Source organism: Buceros rhinoceros, unplaced genomic scaffold, assembly GCF_000710305.1.
Source record: "Buceros rhinoceros silvestris isolate BGI_N320 unplaced genomic scaffold, ASM71030v1 scaffold19356, whole genome shotgun sequence".
NCBI lineage: Eukaryota > Metazoa > Chordata > Aves > Bucerotiformes > Bucerotidae > Buceros > Buceros rhinoceros.
This window is the reverse complement of record NW_010419529.1, coordinates 23,180-42,500: the sequence shown is the minus strand read 5'-3', so window position 1 is coordinate 42,500 and position 19,321 is coordinate 23,180. Positions and strand designations below refer to the sequence as shown.

The following is a 19,321-nucleotide window of genomic DNA, read 5'->3' as shown; positions in this document are numbered from 1 at the left end:
GCATGGCTAGCTGTGAGCAGCTCAGCTGGGTAACTATTTAACCTTGTGGTTCTGAGCTGTCAGAGGTCACGTTTTTCAACTTTTCAACATAGCATAGAGAATGTATTACCTATTTTATATGAAAGCTGAGATTGCAGTGCGTCAGCGCTGACTTGCATACGTCTGCTGTGTGGTAGCGTAAGTTCTTGTGAACAAACACAGCCCTGTACGCACAAACGTATATCGAAATAATTGATCATTTTACACGACTGGAAATGGTGATGCTGACCAGACATGTAAGATGTACAAAAGTATGATAAAAGCACAATACACGTGTCAGTGCAAAGATGGTGCCAAACTTGTTGCAGTCAAGAAAAATGCCTTTATTTTATTTTGTAGTTTTAGTTTTCAGAAATTATATGGTTTTATGTTTCAAAAGTTTCAAAGAAAAACAAATCAGTAATTTTTGCATATTCAGATCAACACCTAAAGTTACAAATTACCAACCTTGTGTTATGTGAATACTTTCATGAGAAGCTATGTACGAGATTAGGGCCATTGGTTTGTATGAATAGGGGGAATTCCTTTAAGAAGCAACATCTTACATCTGTAATACAAATAAAAATAATGTAATTTTGAGTACTCTGAGTTAAAATAGCCTTTGAAAATACTACTTTCTTTAAGTAGAGATTTTTTAATAGCAAGATCTCAATAATTTTGATTTTGTCAGTATTGATAAAATAGGGGGTTGTGTGTTTCTGAGGTTTTTTTGATGGTTTTGCTGATTTGGTTTGAGTTTAAAGAGAAAGCAGTTGTATAAATAATGTAGGGTTTTAGACTTGTAACTCTAATCTTGCATATATTGGAGATCAGGGTGTAATTGCAAACTCTTTTAGCCTGAAGTTTGACTGAAAGGCCCCATTCTAGTCATTGTGTCACATTCTAGAGCAACCAGGATCACAGAACAGGCACTTAGACTAGAAGAGTCCACAAAAAAATGAAACTGATACACTTCTGAATTCCACAAAACACTTAACCCTGTAAGCAGTAGATGTTAGTGCACCAGGAGAATGAAGCAAGAGGAAGCAATGGCATCACCAGTGCTTTTGAATCTCAGAGTAGTAGCAGGGATTTTTTTATATTGAAAAAGGCCAGGTGATCCAAAAAGGTGTTACCCTTTTTCAGGCTAAGATTCAGTTGTTGTGCTTTTCTTTTCTTTTTTTTTTTTTTTTGTGTGTGTGTGCAAGGAGAGCAAGATAAAATTATACTTAAAAAAAAAGCCCAAAAACTCATTTCACTGACCTATGGTTTATTTTCTGGTTTTTGCAGTGATGAGGCTAACCAAACCTACTTTATTCACTAATATTCCGGTGACTTGTGAAGAAAGAGATTTGCCAGGTACGCCTTTGCTACTGCCTAGTTACTATGTATGTATTACCAGGCTTAAGCAATGTAAGCGTCCGAGGCTTAGGTGTCAGAGGAGTCTTATGATCTCCCATAGACAGTAATCTGAAACAGCAATACGTTTTATGTTTGGTCATGGCTATAGGAAATTACCAAGGTGCCCTCTACAGCTCTGACCTCTGGCTTTGAGAGCTGGGTGATGGTATTGCAAACGTGGCCTCAAAACCCAAGCAATTTACACACCAGTTGGAGGGCAGTTGTGAGAGAAATTCGTAGTTGTAGAACATTCAGTATTTTCTTCATCTGGAGAAAATACCCTGGTAATCAGAACCAACACATGAATGTTCTATAGAAAAACACTTTGCAAGAATCGCTGCTTTCAAATTACGTTTTGCTTGCTGTACATAGATGGAAAAGCTTGGGCTGTACCACAGTAGTAGTTGCAATCTAAGGAAGAGGAAAAGGAAAGATTCAAGAAAGGAGGATTGTGTGGAAGTAGAAAGCAAGCTGGGGAAGTAAGTGGGGTTGATTAGTTCTGTTACGTAATGTGCTTTACTCGGGCAGAATTTCCCTTGAAGTTTAATGTTAATTTTAGCAATGCCTTTGGGATTGCACCCTTCATTTTGTATATTGAACAGTTTATTAGACACTAGTGCCTGAAGTAAGTTATAATTTATAGGCAAGCCTATAGATATGTATCTCATACCTAAACAAGTTCGTTTTAAAATATGTCTAAAATAAATTGCATCTAAAGAAGTGATTAAATGTCATCACTTTAAAGTAGAGAAAGCTTTAGACTCAGCAAATATTTAGATACTAGCAATTTAATATTTCTTCAGGTAATCTATTTAACCAGCTCATGAAAGATGATCTTTCTACTGTAACGGGAGCAGAAACTTTGATGCTAGGAGAAATGCTGACTTTGCCTCAGAATTTTGGGTAAGAATGAATTACTGTAACAGTAACATGCAAGGTTAAGATTCATTTAACAGTAATATGTTTATTACTTTCCTTTCTTTTTGAACATTGTTATGCAATGAGTTGTTATATCATTTAAAAAATAATCTCTGGCTTGATTTATAATGTGACATAATATATAAATGTGTGCTGCTTGATGTTTCTTGTATAGCCTGACTCCGAATGTTAAAAGGATTGAAAGTTGAAAGACCTTTACAGCTGCAGGTGAATTTCTAACTTAATGCACTACTATTAGCAACATCTTGTACTAACAGAGTTTCACTAGAGTCATTTTTTGTGGGTACTGTAAGCCATCTTTATATTCTTCTCAGATTTTTATCTAGAAAAAAATTCTGATTTTTTCGTTCTCTTTTGAAGTTGATGGTTTTAGAAGGATGACATTTAGAGGTATAGGTGTGAAAATGCTAGCATACTTTTAGGATTTGATCTGGCAAATGTGTATGTACATGTGTGTGTATATATATATTTTTAGTTAGAACTTACAAGGCTTTCAGTGAAATATTCTGTATTTTTTTAAACATCTGTTACAAAACATATTTTGTTTTTATTTAAACACAGAAATATATTTCTGGGAGAGACGTTTTCCAGTTATATTAGTGTACACAATGATAGTAATCAAGTTGTCAAGGACATACTGGTGAAGGTAGGTGAAGATAAATCTACTTACTGGGTTTATAAAAAGCATAAAATATGTTGAGTATGTTTTCTGACAATATTTTCTGTATTTAATGCAAATATATATGCTCTAGGAAATATGTATCACCTTTTTCCAATCCAGAAAATATACCTGGAAATTGAAAAATCCAAGAAGACGTAAAAACTGAAATTATGATAGAAATCTTTAAAGATTAAAATTAAAAACTAGGATTCTATTAAAAAAATTGATATATTATAAATTCTCTGGAGAGAGAATTTCCACAGCTAAAAAATTTGCCTTAGATTCACTTACGTGCACTTTCAATGAGGTCACCAAACCAAACCGCCTCTGCCTTGACTTGTATTTTGCTTATATTTCAAATGACTTCTTTTCTAGTGTCCTCATTGCTTTGCATTTTCTGCTGAACAAATAATACATGGAGAATAGAATTTCCGGAAGTTATTGTGGAACTCAATGTAAAAAGTAAATGGAGATTTTATAACCTGCATGTTAAAGGATTCGACCATTTATATATATTTTAGAACTTTTCTTTAGCTTTGACATGTATCTCATCATATTAACGTATCTTAGTTGTGTGTATAAAAGCCTGTAGGGTAGAAAATGCTCAGTGAAGCCTAGTGCTTTGTAAAGTAAGTTATTTTTCGTTAGATTGCTTTAAGCAGCTGCATTTCCAACCAATGCTTTGTTTTTCTGTCCCCAGGCTGATCTTCAGACAAGTTCTCAGCGCTTGAACCTTTCAGCTTCTAGTGCTGCAGTGGCAGAACTTAAACCTGACTGTTGCATTGATGATGTGATCCATCACGAAGTAAAGGAGATAGGAACGCACATGTAAGATTTTAAATTTTTCTCTGATTAAATGAGCTGAAATGAAACTGCAGCACATGCATGCTATTCTATTGCTGCTTTGATATAGGCACAAAATTTAAAGTAATTCAAAACTATTTTTTTTTTAAATTATTTCTTTCAGCTTAGTTTGTGCAGTAAGTTACACTACGCAGACAGGGGAGAAGATGTACTTCAGAAAGTTCTTCAAATTTCAGGTATTGCATGAATTATTCTACTCTACTATAAGTGAGTGAATCTGGAAAACCCATTTTAAACCATGTGATACTTCAAAAGCACTTTTACATAATAAAAATCTGTTTATCTTTAAAAGTGAACGGATAAAAACCTTCAAGTCACTTCAAGCTTCACATGAATTTGCTGTTTTCTAATTACCACGCAGTTAAGCATTTCAGAAATAATAAATATTACATCTTACAATCTTTATTCACTTACTGAGAAGTAAAATCTTGTTAAAAAAACCCTTTTACAACAGCCAGCTTTATGATTATTTTTAAACAGATCAAGTGTTGTTCATTCTGACTTTGACCCATCTAACCTTTGAGTTTAGACTGTAAAATTTTGATCTGAGGAAAGCAGGAAATTACTGTTACCTGTTACTGTTACCTGGATATTTATTTTTTAGAGAAATAGGCTGAGACTTGGATAACTCTGAGCTCTTTCCTGTAGAATGAGGTGTGCTTTACTGAATTACTTTTTAGATACTCTCTTATCTAGTGTCTGGCAATACAGAAGCATTATGTAATTGAGACCTGTATCTTTCCCAGGTTGCAGGTTTCATTTTGCTTTTTTCTAGTATTTTATCTAGAAACTTCAGAAAAAAACATTTCAGTCATTAGAAGGCTAGATTGCCATACACTATACACAAAGAACATCCAAGTGCTGTTAGGACTTGTGGGCCTTGAAATGGCAGGTATCGGTTAGTCAAAAGTGTTTCCAGACAATACTAGAAGAATATGGAACAGTATCCCGTGTCAATTTTTATGTTACACTGTCCTTTGATTCCAGAAGCTCTGTAGTGTTTTTCATTTTTATTGAAGATGATTTTAATCTTTGTGGTTTTTCTTGCTTTCCTTGTGAAACTGTTTCCACTTCTCCATTCTTTGTCCCCCAGGAGCTCAGTATTCTGACTTGCTGTTCCTGTTAGGTTTTCTCTGATCAATCTTCTTCTTTCCCTTCCCTACTCTTTGTTATTGTGAGAGCCTTGTTCAAGATGTTGATTTGTCGCCTTCAGATTTGATGTGGAAATTTACTTTTGCACACTTTTCAGGGGTCTGCATACATATAATTTCTGTGGTTTTTAAATGAATCCAACACAGGCAACTTTAATGTCAAAATATCTAAGACCAGCCATCTGTCAAATTTTAAGCTTGTACTTCAAAGAAGAAAGCATAAAAAAAAAATATCACAAAGTATACATGCATTTTGACATCATTTTATAAATACTCTCTGATTCATTATGAAAAAAATACTTCACTGAGCAGTTGTGGTTATTATTTTTTAAATTTGACATGGAGACATGAGCTAGAAAATCTGAGAACAAACAAATGTTACAGAAAACTGAACAATGTCTTTACAATGGGAATTGATGGCTGCTAGTAACTGCGGTGCTACCTGCTATTTTATAACAAAAACCCCCTATTTTCTATTCGACAGATTCTCAACTTTATCAGTTATGTTTTCTAGAATCTTCTAAGTCACTCTGGTGTTACGGTTGGTTTTAAACATTGGTTTTCAACCATTATGTGAAGTTTAATACTGATCAATAGTGTCTTTTTGTTCCAAAGCTTTCTCTGAGTAATTGACACAATTATGTTCATGTGGAGAACGAATGATTTTTTTCCTAGGGGTTGGTGGTTGTTTAATTTGAGGGGGGACAGGGGAGGACACGACACGGAACATTGTGAACCTCACTAATCATTTGAATTTTACTGCAATGACACTTGAAATTTGCTGGAATGAATGGAAAGACTTTGTTTATCAGAAAGAGAGAAAACATCATTTGGGGAAATTAACAAGAACCTTGCTGAAGCAAAATACTTGGTGGAAAAAACCACTCAACCAACAAACACCTGAATTAAATTTTTTACATTTTTATGACTAAAGAGAGGTAGTTATGACTGCTTGAAAGATTTGAACATTATGCCTGTTACAATACAACAATCTCTCTGAAGACTACTTTTTAATCTTGAATTCTTCAGTGCTAGAAAACTTGTTTACAACTTGGACTTTAGGTGTCTCGCAGGATGCAGTGCACTTATATTTAAACAAGAAAAAAGTTTCCACATGTAAAGAGAAATAAATGTCTTCAGCAAGATAATTTAAATTTGTTCTGTTATGTGTATAATGAAAGATAATTTCCTTCAGTTAAATATGAAATAGATATACATTGGTCTGAATGCGTTAACTGTAGTGGCCTTATGCACAAAATTCTAGCACTTGAGAACCAACACTTTATTATCACCTGTTATATCATATTATTTTCTCTTGCTGATTTTATCTCATGCAATTGTAATTATTTATTGGCACTTTTATTTCTTGTAACAGTTGCATTTTCAAGAAGGAAGTGAAGCCTAGTAACGGTTTGTTGCTTACTAATCCCATGAATAGTTCTCCATTTCATTTATTTTTAGAGAAGCCCTCAGCAACTTTTGCTGCAGAATACTGAAGGACTTGTGAATATCACATGGTTCTTGCTCACTCTCGAAAGCAAGTGCAGACTGCTTAAGGATATAAGATGGATGTAATGTCATTTTAAAGACATAGATTTACTTATTCTGGTTTCTAAGAGGCTGTGCTTAGGTGGAGAAGTCTTTGGTTTCAGTCTGAACAAACTGCTTAGTACCAATGCAGTCAAGTGTGCAAATAAGCAGCAAGTATGTGCTCTGAATTGTGAGATTTTAGCTGGCTTGATTGTATTATATATTCCACTGTGCACCTGTTCTGTGTGAGATCAAAAAGAAAAATAACACTTCAGTAAAGATCCTAGCAGTTACAGTTTATGCTGAAGTTGTCTGAGAAACTAATTGTCAATCTGTCTTTTTTCCATTTCATTAGGTTCTTAAACCACTAGATGTGAAAACCAAATTCTACAATGCTGAGGTAAGTGAGAGCTGTGTGTATTAGGGTTTGTTTTGCTGTGCTGGGTTTGTTACTTCACATTAGGTGGTTAGATTAAATTCAAAGAGTTTAGTTAAGTATATGTTTGAGAAAGATGATCAGTTCTAAAGGCAAAAAATTAGGTGATGTGCTTATCAGTTTAAAAATAAATATACTTTTGATGAAGGGGACAAAGAAATGGTAACTAAAGTAGTTATGTCAAGACCTTAATGCAGGTGACTGACAATCTTGCATATTTTCCACTTTCTCATGAACTCAGATACTTTCAGTTATGGGTTATATATTTAGGCTGATAGAATACTTACTGTAAGAGAGATTAATTGTTCATAAAGATAATTTAAACAGACTGGGGAAATTTGAAATTAAATTATTGAACAGAGGGGATATATTTACATTGGGGAGATTAAGATTATTTTCCCAGTGTAAATATGACCCCTCTGTTTAATAATTTAATTTTTAGGTTTGTGGCAGTTATACACAGTGCTTGAAAACTAAATGACTTAATATATGCCTTGTATATTTATTTGGACATACTCAGCCATCTGTCTTTGGCTGTTTATGGGAATAATTTTAACTGAAGGTGATGCAGATAGTGGAAACTGTTACAAAGTATGTACAGCATTCTTTTTATTTGTAGACATTCCCTGTGGTTATGTGTCTTATATGGATCTGTTGTAGGCTATAAACTTACACAGAAGTTTGTGTCCGTCATTATCACTTAACCTGCTTTGTGTTAGTAAGCAAGTAGCTTAATTTTCTGAGCACTATGTTCTGTATTGTTTGTATAAAGTTCAAACTGATACTTGCAAAGTACTTTGAGAGCTTCAATTATGAGTATTAAAATTTTTCCATAACCCCTGAAATATGGTCAACTCTTACTCTGCTCTGAAAAACCTTCATTAGTATCCTTAAATGGTTTGTCTGAAATAGTTTAAAAGATAGAGTGAAGTTGTAGGTATATTATGTTGCACTGATAGGAGTAAAAAGACCAAAGTGTCAGTGAAAGAAGAAAATACATGGAATGTTGGCAATTTGAAAAATGACTTAAGCTAAGCAAAAAATACTTTGCTCTCCTATTCTTAACTAGACAGATATATGTGCTATGAATTTGCATGTAGAAAAGCAGAGTCTCCAAATCTGTTGTTCTAATTATTTATCTCCATAGTGACACCTGAGGTTCATCATGCAAGCTTATAGCTATAGAGGTGTGAAAGGTATATTTCTTTCCCTTCCTGACATTATCAATAGAGAAGACAGAAGGGAGAAATTACTAATAAGTATTTCTGCTCTACAAATGAGGATTCCAGATGCAAAATTCTGTCTTATTCAGAGTTGTGCAGGAAACTTTCCATAAAGATTTTGTCTGCTGTGAAAGCATATAAATTATGAGACATTTAATATATAGTGTGTGTAATTTATTTAGAGGGAGGATAAATCAAGGCAAATGTCATAAGTGATTTAAATATACAGAGAAAAGGAGAAAAACATTTTCCTAAAAATATCTTGGTACATGTATCTAAGCTACAGGCCTTAATCCTTAGGTTGACTAGGTATGAAATACCTGAGTAGGGTCGGAACGTAGGCATGTACCACTGGTCAAATGCTTTATAGAACTTTATATTGTTATCTGTAAATGGGAATGCCTGGAAATGTGTCCTGCTGTGATTTAAGAACAAAAGTAATCCTAAAAAACTAGGTAATTCCTCTGTGAACAAAATAAACTTCGATTTTGCATGTGGATTATATTATTGTTTCAGATAGAAAATAGGTGGTCGAGGAAGGAGGAACAGGTATCTTAAATTAAATAATTGAAATAGGTCAGAATTATTTTTTTCTTACAAAATTGTTTTGGCCTTGATAAGGGACTTAATGAACTCCATTCTCAATTAGCCACCAATTCCTCATGATAAAGATGTTTGAGAAGCTTTGATGTCTTAGCTGGTATTTGTGGGTTTTCTGGTTTTGTTCTTACCTCTGCCCTCCCCGCCCCTCTCCACCCCACAAGGTTTTCAAAGACTGCTTTAATGTCTTTTTTTTTTTGTCTTCCTGTTCAGAAATTTATTGAACACCCATTACCATAATCTGATTGATTGGAAAAAAAAAAAATTAAGATTTTTGATTATATTAACTGAGCAATTTTCATTTGCTTAGAAAACTGATATAGGACCATTCATACTAAATTTCTGAAAGTTTATAAAATGCTGCTCTATGTTGTGACCACAGAAGTCAAATAAAATCTAAAAACTTACAAATAAATCTTGAGTTAGATGTTGTATGTGATGCTACATTACTGTCAAAGCACCAAGACCTTCATCCTGAATATTATGAAAGACTGTTACCCTTGGAACAGTAGAGAAAAAGAAAAAATTAGTATGTGCCAGTTATTAGTTAACTAAGGATCTTTAAAATTGACTAACTGGTTGAACTGTTACCATTAATATTACAGATGTGATGCTATCTATAATATAGTCTGTCACTAAAATGTATTTTCTACTATAAATTATAATCCTTAATTTCATTTTTTCTAAGATAAGAAATGACGCTGAACCTTAATTTTCTTGCTTGTTGCTCGTATTGCAATCGTATCCCAATCAAGTTGATCACTGAAATTCGCACATGACCTGTCACCCTAATGTGCTGCAATCCTGAGACCAAATTACCTGCCCTGGTCTATAGAAAGTCCCTCACTGGCTGGTGTGCCTTGGAAAAGACTCTGTAAAAGGCTTTATTCCTGCAAACATGCATAGGGAACAAATTTGCAGACACTTAAGAAAATGAAGTTTGCAATTAATTTGGAGCAATGAATACTCTAAGAAGGAGTTTTTCCCAATTGTTATGCCAAATTTTGTTACAAGCTGAAGTTTTGTAGCTTTGCTAGAACACATTACACATTCTTTTTATTTTGAGACCTTATATACATGGATGCTTCAAATTATCTGTAAAATGACAAAGACTGTTTTTCCATTTCATCTGTAACCCATTGCATGAATTTAAACTCAGGACAAACTTTAAACTTGCTCAAAAACTAACTTTTTTTTTGGGTCATTTTGTTCTACCGTATCTTATCTGTGACCTGTGTGCCTTAGACTCCACTTTGCATTGGCTCTGAAGCAAAGCTAGTAAACCATGTAACCATACTAGCTATAACGTATTAGAAGTGTAGTTGTCATCTTTGTTTGCATCCATTTTTATTTATGTTTCCGTCTTACTAATGCTATCTTGTTTAGATTGTGCAAAAAAAATGCAGAAATGCATTTTGTTTGAAAGTTAGCCTCCTTTTTCTTTAACATTTAACCCTAATTTCTCTAATGTGTTCTTTTTTTATTTTCCCATTAGAGTGACCTCAGTTCTGTGGTAATTTTTATTTATTTTTTTATAAATATGTATGCTTTTTTAATTGCCTATCTGTCTCTGTGCTTGTTGACATTCTTTTAAAAATATAATGGAAAAGCAATGTTTGTTCTGCGTATCATGAACTGATGTTTTCTCATCTTTATATGTGCAGCTAATCATTTAAATGGTTAGCTCTTTCTTTAATACCCATTGTTGAAACTAAAAGTTGATTATTACAGAGTCTTGCTTGTGAAGATCCTCGCATAAAACACCTCACCAAAACTTGGTTAGATTCATTATTTGAAAATGGGACTTAATACCTTCAAAAATTTTCCTGCTTTTGGCCCACAGAAATGTAGTTTTTACTACAGCACTGCTTGTGTAAGCTGTGACAGAACTTTTGACGTCTGTTTGGTGGAGACAGTGGGTTTGAGGAGAGAGCAGCATTTGGATGTTCTTCATTTTGCTAGCTGGAACTGCACTTTCCAACTTCTAACTGCATGCAACAGTTAATAACTTTGTATGACACTAGTTTAAGTTGTGCCTTGTATTAAAATAAATGGCATTCTTCTCAAGTACTTAAGGATTTTATTAGAAAAACCACTTAGGAATAACACAAAACTAACTTGCTTTTTCACTGCGATGCTTGTTTTTTCTTTTCCCTTTCGAATCGGCTTTTTCTAAATTTCTGCCTATGGTTGCTGCATTGAAAACAGTTAAAATTTGGTAAACAGACACTTTGCGCAATGGATTTCTGGGATATAAACAGTATCAATTTAAGTAATGATTACTGACAGCCGTGTTTTAGTTGGGGTTATATCCATCTCTTTCTGCAAGTGTGAGGTCTGTACGTAACCCATGGAGCTTGCACAGTTTTCATTACTATATATATATTTTCTATCGTCTGGTTTGTGTTTAACACATTTATAAGGCACAACAAGTAGTTCCAGTACTGTTCTGTATTTCTCATTCTAACACAATGCCTTTTGAGACTAAAAACTACTTAGAGTATTTGTCCCGCTTTTATTTTGTAATTTACAAGCAGGACTCCATTTGTATAATGAAATAATTTACTTGCACTGATGAAAAAGAAACTGTAAACTTCGTTCCACCTTCTCCATAAAAAATACTTCTATTTATTTATCATAAAAGATTCCTAAACTACTTCTTACTGAATTTATAGAATAAAATAGTTCAGTTGGAAGAGACCCACAACGATCATCTAGTGGAACTGTGTGAGTCAATAACTGTTCTGTAAATGCAGTTTTGGTACCCTTCTTTTTTTATTGGCATTTCTTTGGTTTTTTTTTTTCACTTCTTGAGGTGCTCATATCTCTAGTGTACTGACCCTTCTGTAATTATTCTATCCTGAGATCTTAGAGGTGCAAAGTCACTTCACTGGTCTGCAATTCCATAGAAGCAGTGAGGCAAAACCAGCTGTAGCTCCATGTTTCTCCAGCTTCTGAAGTTCAGCAGTCTGTAGCTTTCATTCCTGTACTAGAGTTGGTCCTATACGCCATCTTGAGGCATTAGATTAATTTAACAGATATGTCTAATAGGATGATTTGAAGGTAGAGCACCCGTTAAATTGCTGGATGCCTATATAATATTGTAACCATTGGCATGATGCAGCTAAGTGAGAGAGGAGGCTGTTTTTGCTTTTTAGCCAGTACATCAATGTTCCATATTAATAATAAAATCTCAGAGCATGTACCTGAGCTATTTTACTTCAGCTAAAGAAAAACACACGCATGGCATGTTGTTGTGCACTGCAATTCCTTACCATTTTTTTTTTTTTTTAATTGGATTAGAACTTGAGTTGCCATTGAGTTGATGGAAGTCTTGGGAAGATCTGATGCATTACAAATAAGCAATAGCTAGAACACAGCAAAATTATCCCATATCCATTGTTTGGCAAGATACCTGTTGACTAACACTTTTGCTCCTATTGTTACTGGGATTAAGGTTTATTCTTGCATTAATTAATTTGATTTGCAGGCATGAACTAAACACGTGTGACTTTTTTTTAACAATAGGACTGTCTACTCTTTAATAACGCTAATCACGTTTTCGTGAACTTGGATTTCTGTTTTTTTTTCAGACAGATGAAGTGTTTCTGGAAGCTCAGATTCAGAATATCACTACCTCTCCAATGTTTATGGAGAAGGTCTCTTTAGAGCCGTCCATGATGTACAATGTTGCAGAACTAAACACAGTTGACACAGCCGGGAAAAGGTATGTCCAGATTCAGGATATTTGACTTTGAGGCTCTTTGTCTTATGATTCTATGAGATGTAAGCATTACAGTTAGTGAGTTGATGTAATGGAAGGATTGTACTTATTTGCTTGATTAAAAAGATGAAATTCCTATTATGTAATTCAATTTTGTAATTCAATCTAGTAATCTCCAGCTTAATCCTCAAATAATTTGTAACGTGGATGACATGGAAACAGGAAAACTTACTACTTCTTCAGTGTCTTTTATACAAGATTTAGTCCCCATCTGGTTCTGACTTGATCTGTGTATATGTATTTAGCCTTACAGGACCCATACAACTTGTCCTTGCTTCCTTCTAGCAGAGTGGTAACTGTTTACCATTGTTCTAACCAAAATCTAGGAAGACGGTAGTTAAGGTGAATCAGTGGAAGGCCCTTATAGGATCTTAGAATTTTAAAATTTGTCATGCAGAATTAAATGTCATTTAGTGTTAATTAGTAAACACCAGATACCAGAAGAATGGTCTAATGGTCTACTATGTTCAATAAACTGTTGTGGATAAAAAAGCTTGTGATGTCTGGGTAGAAGTTAACTTTGCCTGTTTGTGCTTTGCAGTTGCTTGGGGTTTTGGAGGAGGAGATGTTCGGGTGCTTTGCAGTGGGGCTGAAGTGAAAATTCTATCTTCTCCTTGACTGTTGAAGGGTTCACCTGTGGCACAGCAGAGTGTTGTTCTTACAGAGTGTTTGCAGCTGCTGTAATGGTTCTTGTTCTGAATGGGAATCTTGGGCTCATGACACTGAAATATTCTGGAAGGGAACCAAACAGCCCAAGTAAAATTGTTGTTTAAATGCTGGGAGGATAGATAATATATTATAATGCAGCGAAGTGGATTTCCACCTCAGTTCTTTCTGACTCAGATGAATTGTGGTTTGGGTGTTTTTTTCCCCATGGACCTTGATGCTACAGAAATTCTAGAACTGTTTTCTGTTGTGAAAGCACAAAAATATTCTGTGTGTTTTGCCATGAATAAATTACACACCCACACGAGTAAGACTTGTGAGGGATGGGAAAAAAGGTTGAGTTCTTAAATTGTCTTATAACTGTTTAAAATGAGACCCCATGTTTTTTCTTTTAGTGAGTCTACTTTTGGCTCAAGGACTTATTTACAACCTATGGATACACGTCAGTACTTATACTGCCTAAAACCAAAGCAAGAATTTGCAGAGAAAGCTGGAGTAATAAAAGGTGTAACAGTGATTGGAAAACTAGACATTGTTTGGAAAACTAATCTGGGTGAACGAGGAAGGCTGCAAACTAGCCAGCTCCAAAGAATGGTAAGTTCAACCTAAGGTGTCAGTTTAATTTATCGTCCTTTTTTAAGTCAGTGAACAATTTAATAATGACTGAAGGAAAAGTTCAAGCTGTGTACTTTCTGGACCTCATTCTGAATTCACAGTTTCTATATGTATTTTAGAAAGTTATTTAATACAGGAGAACCATTGCCAGAAGAACTCAATTAAGTATGTCACCTGTGATACTGAAGTCTGCTCCCTCATTCATACAGACATTCTGGCTTTGAGTAACAATTTTTATGTATAGAATAATATACATTTATTTATCTTTCATGTCTACAGTTTTGACTGAATCTATTCTATTCTGGTTGATTTAGAAATTGTTCAGAAATTGCAATTACTAGCTTGCTTAAGTCAGCTGTGCAGCCTGTCTATTCTATATGCCTAAAACTGAGTTACATCTTTTGAACTGAGGATGGCATATTACGGGAGAAGAGTAAAAAAGCTTTGGCAGTTGAATTTTAGTCTGAGTTTACAAAGCTTGTAATTGGGCTTTTGCTTCTATCTTTACCCCTGCTCCCATCATCTAGTAGATCGAACAATTCTGTAGGGAGGATCCTGGAAATTCACAACTAAGTCACTGAAACTTCTGTTTGTTTTTAACTGAGGTCTTAACTGTCTATGTAACCACATCAAACTGCACTTTTTTCTGAACTTAGTTACTCCTACTACTTCAAAACTTGTTGCTTGTTTTTTAACTAATAAGCTCATTTTCAACTGACCTTTCCTATAATTTTTCTGTAAAGATGGATTTTTTTTTTTCCTCTCCCTCTGCATCCCTTCATGTTGAACTTTTGAGAACTGCACTTGAAACACAGTGGTGATTAACACACCTCCACGCCCTAGTCCTGGTTTTAGTCATCCGTCATTGTTTTGTGATAGTGATTAACAGAGATATATGAGCTATTTCGAGCAACATCTGTCTTTGGAAAAGCAGCATACAGTTTTTGTTTGTATTTTCCCCTTTGAGTTGCAGTGCAGCTTCCTCTTCTCCTCATCTTTTAAGCAGTATCAGATCATTTCATTTCTAGGCTCCTTTCACCTTCTATCATCTTTCTGCTAATATTCTTTACTATCCCTGTAACTATTGTTTCCCTGACAGGCCCAGGATTTTAGCTGCTCTCTGCCCCTCTGTCATTGTTTTGGTTCAGGTAACAAATATCCTGGATCACCTCCACATAACATAATTGCGGGTTTTTGAGGAGTAGCCTTGGAATTAGCAATTACATTCTTTTTGGGTAATGTTAAACCAAATAGACATGTCCACAATATGCCAAGGGTGCTCCACCTGCTCACAGGCATTCAATCCAAGAATAGACTGGAACATGTTGAAAGTTAAAGAACATTATTTTTGAGTAGCACAAGCAAGGAATTGTCTAGTTAGTTCCATGCTCTGAGAAATTATCTCATTTTCAGATTAAAACCACATTCCTCCTTTTGGTGTTACTGTAAGGCCTTTACCTCTAGCCATCAGTTCTCGCAACATGTACTAGTATGTACATACTTGCCAACAACTATGTACGGGTTTAGACCTTCTCATGTGCTTTGATCCTGTTTTGATTTGGTCAATTACTGCTAAATTTATTCTATAAAATGCTTTTATTCTAAGGGTTTTTCTTAATATATCTCTCTTAAAAGAAGAGTCTAATGTTATGGCAAACTACGTGTTGTTTATGGAACTGGGTGTAATTTTTCCAGTAGATTCTGTCCTGTCACCTAATAAAGCTGAAAATGTGTGCTTTTTTTCAGCGTCAGGTAATTACTTCTCTTTCTTGAAAGGTTCCAAACTTAGGTTGCTCGGCTGGTCTGAAGTCGCCGTGAGTTTGACATCCCTTCACTTCTTCTAATCTCCAGTTTAATATGCTGCTTAAAATGTGATCTGTCTTCAGTCTGTAACGAACTGTATGACTAAAACCTGTTCCTGTCCTGTCAGTCACTGGCTTTCTGGGCCTCTTTGGGAATATCTTTTAATCAAGCTGTAAATGTAACTTTTACTACAGCATCCTTCTCTCAGCAGAATTGGAATGTGTCATGACTAAGCCTTGCAGGCAGGACAAATTTTTCCCTTGTTTTTTCTTTACTATCCATCATTTGTGGGGATTGAAAATCTAAAGCTTTTTATCTGCAGGTCACCGTCTTGAATCAACTCTGGTTGGTAAGCTATTTATCTAGGCTATTTATCATAGGTTGGTTAGTGGACCGTATAAAACATGTTCAGATCTTGACAGAGGAGGATAGGTGACAAGAGTTTGTATCATGTGCCTTTCTAACTGGTGGAATAGTTGTGGGTTTATGCACGAAACCCATACTTACATTGTCCATAGTATATCTGTTACCTGCCTCTCAGAGAGGTCTTTAGAATAAAGCTGATCTTCTCATGAAATGTATATGGGTATTCAAAATTTAAGCATGTGAACTACCTGAAAACCTTAGTAATAAAGATCATCCTTGTCTAATGAATTGTTAAACCTATCAAAGAGGAGCACTGCTGTGATTTTTGGTACAAATCAAAAGCACAAAGAGTCAGTCTTCTTTCTTCAAATTACTCTTACTCCAAGCTTGTAGCAGTAAATGAAAACTTGCGTAGCAAAACCTTCAGCTTTACTATCCAGCATCTGAGAATATACGTTCTTGTACCTTCTCAGGCTCCTGGTTATGGCGATGTAAGGCTTTCCTTGGAGACGATACCAGACACCGTAAATTTGGAAGAACCTTTTGACATTACATGTAAAATAACGAATTGCAGGTAATAATGTCATGTGATTCTTGTGCTTTTTCCTTGGTGGGTATGTTGTGGTTTGCTTTGTTTCATTTTTCAATACTTTCTCCTGAAACAGCACGAACCTGGTCTTTACTACAAGTTGTAGCAACATGAAACTAATGGAATGTATGCTTTGTATTACAACTATTTAAAAAACCCCAAAGAAACAAAAAAAAAAACTTCCATGATGGTCCGTTAATACTATTAGAACTAGGAGATTGCCAAAAACCTGTAGTCGAATTCCATGGAACTGGCTGACATAAAATTTAAGATTGCACCCCATGCTGAAATCACAAATTATCAATCTAATAACAAAATTAGTGCATATATAGGATTTTTTTTAACTACAAGTAGTTTTATCAAAATCAATGATGCCATTTGTATCCAGCCTGATTTTACCACTCGTTCTGCACCACTGCTAGACTGCCTGCTAAATATTGGCACTGTAGTCTTTCGTACATCATTATCCATGTTTTGACTTGATTTGTGTTTACACTAGGATCTATGGTAGCCCTTTATAAAAGGGTTGCAAGAGTGACGTTTAAAAAAAGTAATTCTGAAGCCAGGGACCAAAGCATGTATCTGGTCTGCAGATACTTCTCATGAAAATCTCATACTCCATTGAAGATGTGAGCACTATTAGGCTATCCAGTGTTACTAAACCCATGACAGGGCACTCGTGTCAGACAAAGCTATATGCAACCAAATTACTGCACATCACAGTAAATCTTGTTTGGTGCCTTATAATTATTTATAAATGCTTGATTCGTACTAACCTGAATAATAAAGTAGTCAAGCTTTTACATGTCTGCAGTCCTTAAATGCTTGGGGGAAAAAAAGCCCACAGGTTTATTCTTGTTTTTCAATTTCCTCTAGCAGTGAAAGGACTATGGATCTGGTTTTAGAAATGTGCAATACTAATTCCATCCACTGGTGTGGAGTTTCAGGACGGCAACTTGGAAAGCTGCACCCAAGTTCATCCCTCCATCTTGCACTTACGTTGTTGTCTTCTGTGCAGGGATTGCAAGTAAGTTTTTATACAAAGCATAGTTTTGTTATAAAATAGTTGTTTCATAAGCTTAGTAATTCTGTCAACAACTCTTACAAATATTTTCCCTTTCTAGAGTGTCTCTGGCTTAAGACTTACAGACACGTTTCTGAAGAGAACATACGAGTATGATGATATCGCACAAGTCTGTGTAGTTCCTTCAGAAGTCAAACGAAGCTGAAGAAAAAGTTCTCTGTTTCTGCTGGCCTGCTTTGTTGTTTTTTGTTTTGGGGGTTTTTTTGGACCAACTTCTTAATATTTTAGCAGCTGAATCATGTTAAAATGTGTACAAACAAACACCAATACCTGTCTATCTGTAAACATAACTATGGTTATTTAATTTCTCTGAGCATTTTTTGAATGTTTTAAAATCTTTTAAAAACATGCATATGGATTATCTACTGAAAATAAAGCCTTTAAAAAAAAGTGTAGCTCTAGCGAATTATATTGCATTAACATCACCTTGGGGCAGGGTAGTAAGAGAGATTGATATGAAATAATAACACTTTGTACTTTTTTGTTTAAATATTGTAAAAAATAATTAATGTTTTAAAATTGTGGTTCTGACAAACTGTTTCAGTTTGAAGGAGTTGGCTTTTACAGCCAAGTTCCTGGAATCCAAACCCCAAACAGAAATATTTCTGGGAACCCGGTGTGGCAGTGTATGTGCATGGCACATGAATTGCAATAAAACCTAGAACCTGATGAAGGCATGAGGTGAGACAGTGCAGCTGGCACTGTTGAGGCAGTAGCAGGTATAAGTAGAGAATCAGCCACAGAACATGCTGGAGGTGGCTTAGTCTTCAGAATGGCGTAATACAACAAATCTGTCCCAGTTAGCTGCAGTCTTGCACATCCCTGCAGTACCAGGCACGCTGTGAACAGGCATGTTGCTTCCCAATCAGTAGGGAACTGAGAACTAAAAGAGCAGAATTCAGGCTTTTCTTTATTGTTAAATTGAGGCAGTGCAAATTACTTTTCTCATGCCTGAAGCATTTCAGTGGACTTTTAGGAAAACAAGGAGAAAAACCCTGCATGGCTGCCCTAGACCAAGTTCTCCCAATGCAGATGCAGGAAGGCATTCAGGACTTGGTTAAGCACTGAAATGTACTTTTCCCTAGTTTTGTTTTGACAAAAGATAGAAATGTTCTTTGGCTGAAATATCTAAGGTCACCCACAGGTAGCCATTTAACACAGAAACTGGTGACTGCCTTTCCTCGTTCAACAGTAGTTAGAGTGCTAAAAGGAAGATTCCACTCGGTGGCTTCTCATATTTCTCAGCTACCATATTGGTACTTAGCAACGCTAGTTCTGACTGTATGTGTCTAAAATCTTTAAGTATAGAATTTAATTTTAAAATATTGGATACACTTATGATCAGCTTACTAAATTGAGGGAATGAGTCCATAAAGGAAAAAAAAATTAAAACTCTATCCTGCCCATATAATGAAATGCAGAGCAACCACCACAAACAGGTATTTTAAAGAATGCAGTTTACCTGTTACTCTAGATACATCAACAGTAAACCCACAAGTCTCCAGACAAAAAATGTAAATGACTTTATTTATAATCTATTTTCAAGTTAAACTGACACAAGTTGAAGGAGATGTAACCATATGGCAATAAG

At 35.1% G+C, this 19,321-nt stretch overlaps 1 protein-coding gene across 1 annotated transcript; it reads left to right on the top strand.

Moving 5' to 3' along the window:
- The first annotated feature begins 1,310 nt into the window (after positions 1–1,310).
- Positions 1,311–17,875, top strand: TRAPPC13 (trafficking protein particle complex 13). Its single transcript, XM_010138976.1, has 12 exons — positions 1,311–1,377; positions 2,223–2,322; positions 2,920–3,004; positions 3,720–3,847; positions 3,987–4,059; positions 6,920–6,964; positions 10,319–10,336; positions 12,417–12,550; positions 13,669–13,867; positions 16,531–16,631; positions 17,523–17,673; positions 17,771–17,875. Exons 1-12 carry the CDS (start codon positions 1,311–1,313, stop codon positions 17,873–17,875), a joined length of 1,206 nt encoding a protein of 401 aa, XP_010137278.1.
- Positions 17,876–19,321: the final 1,446 nt, after the last annotated feature.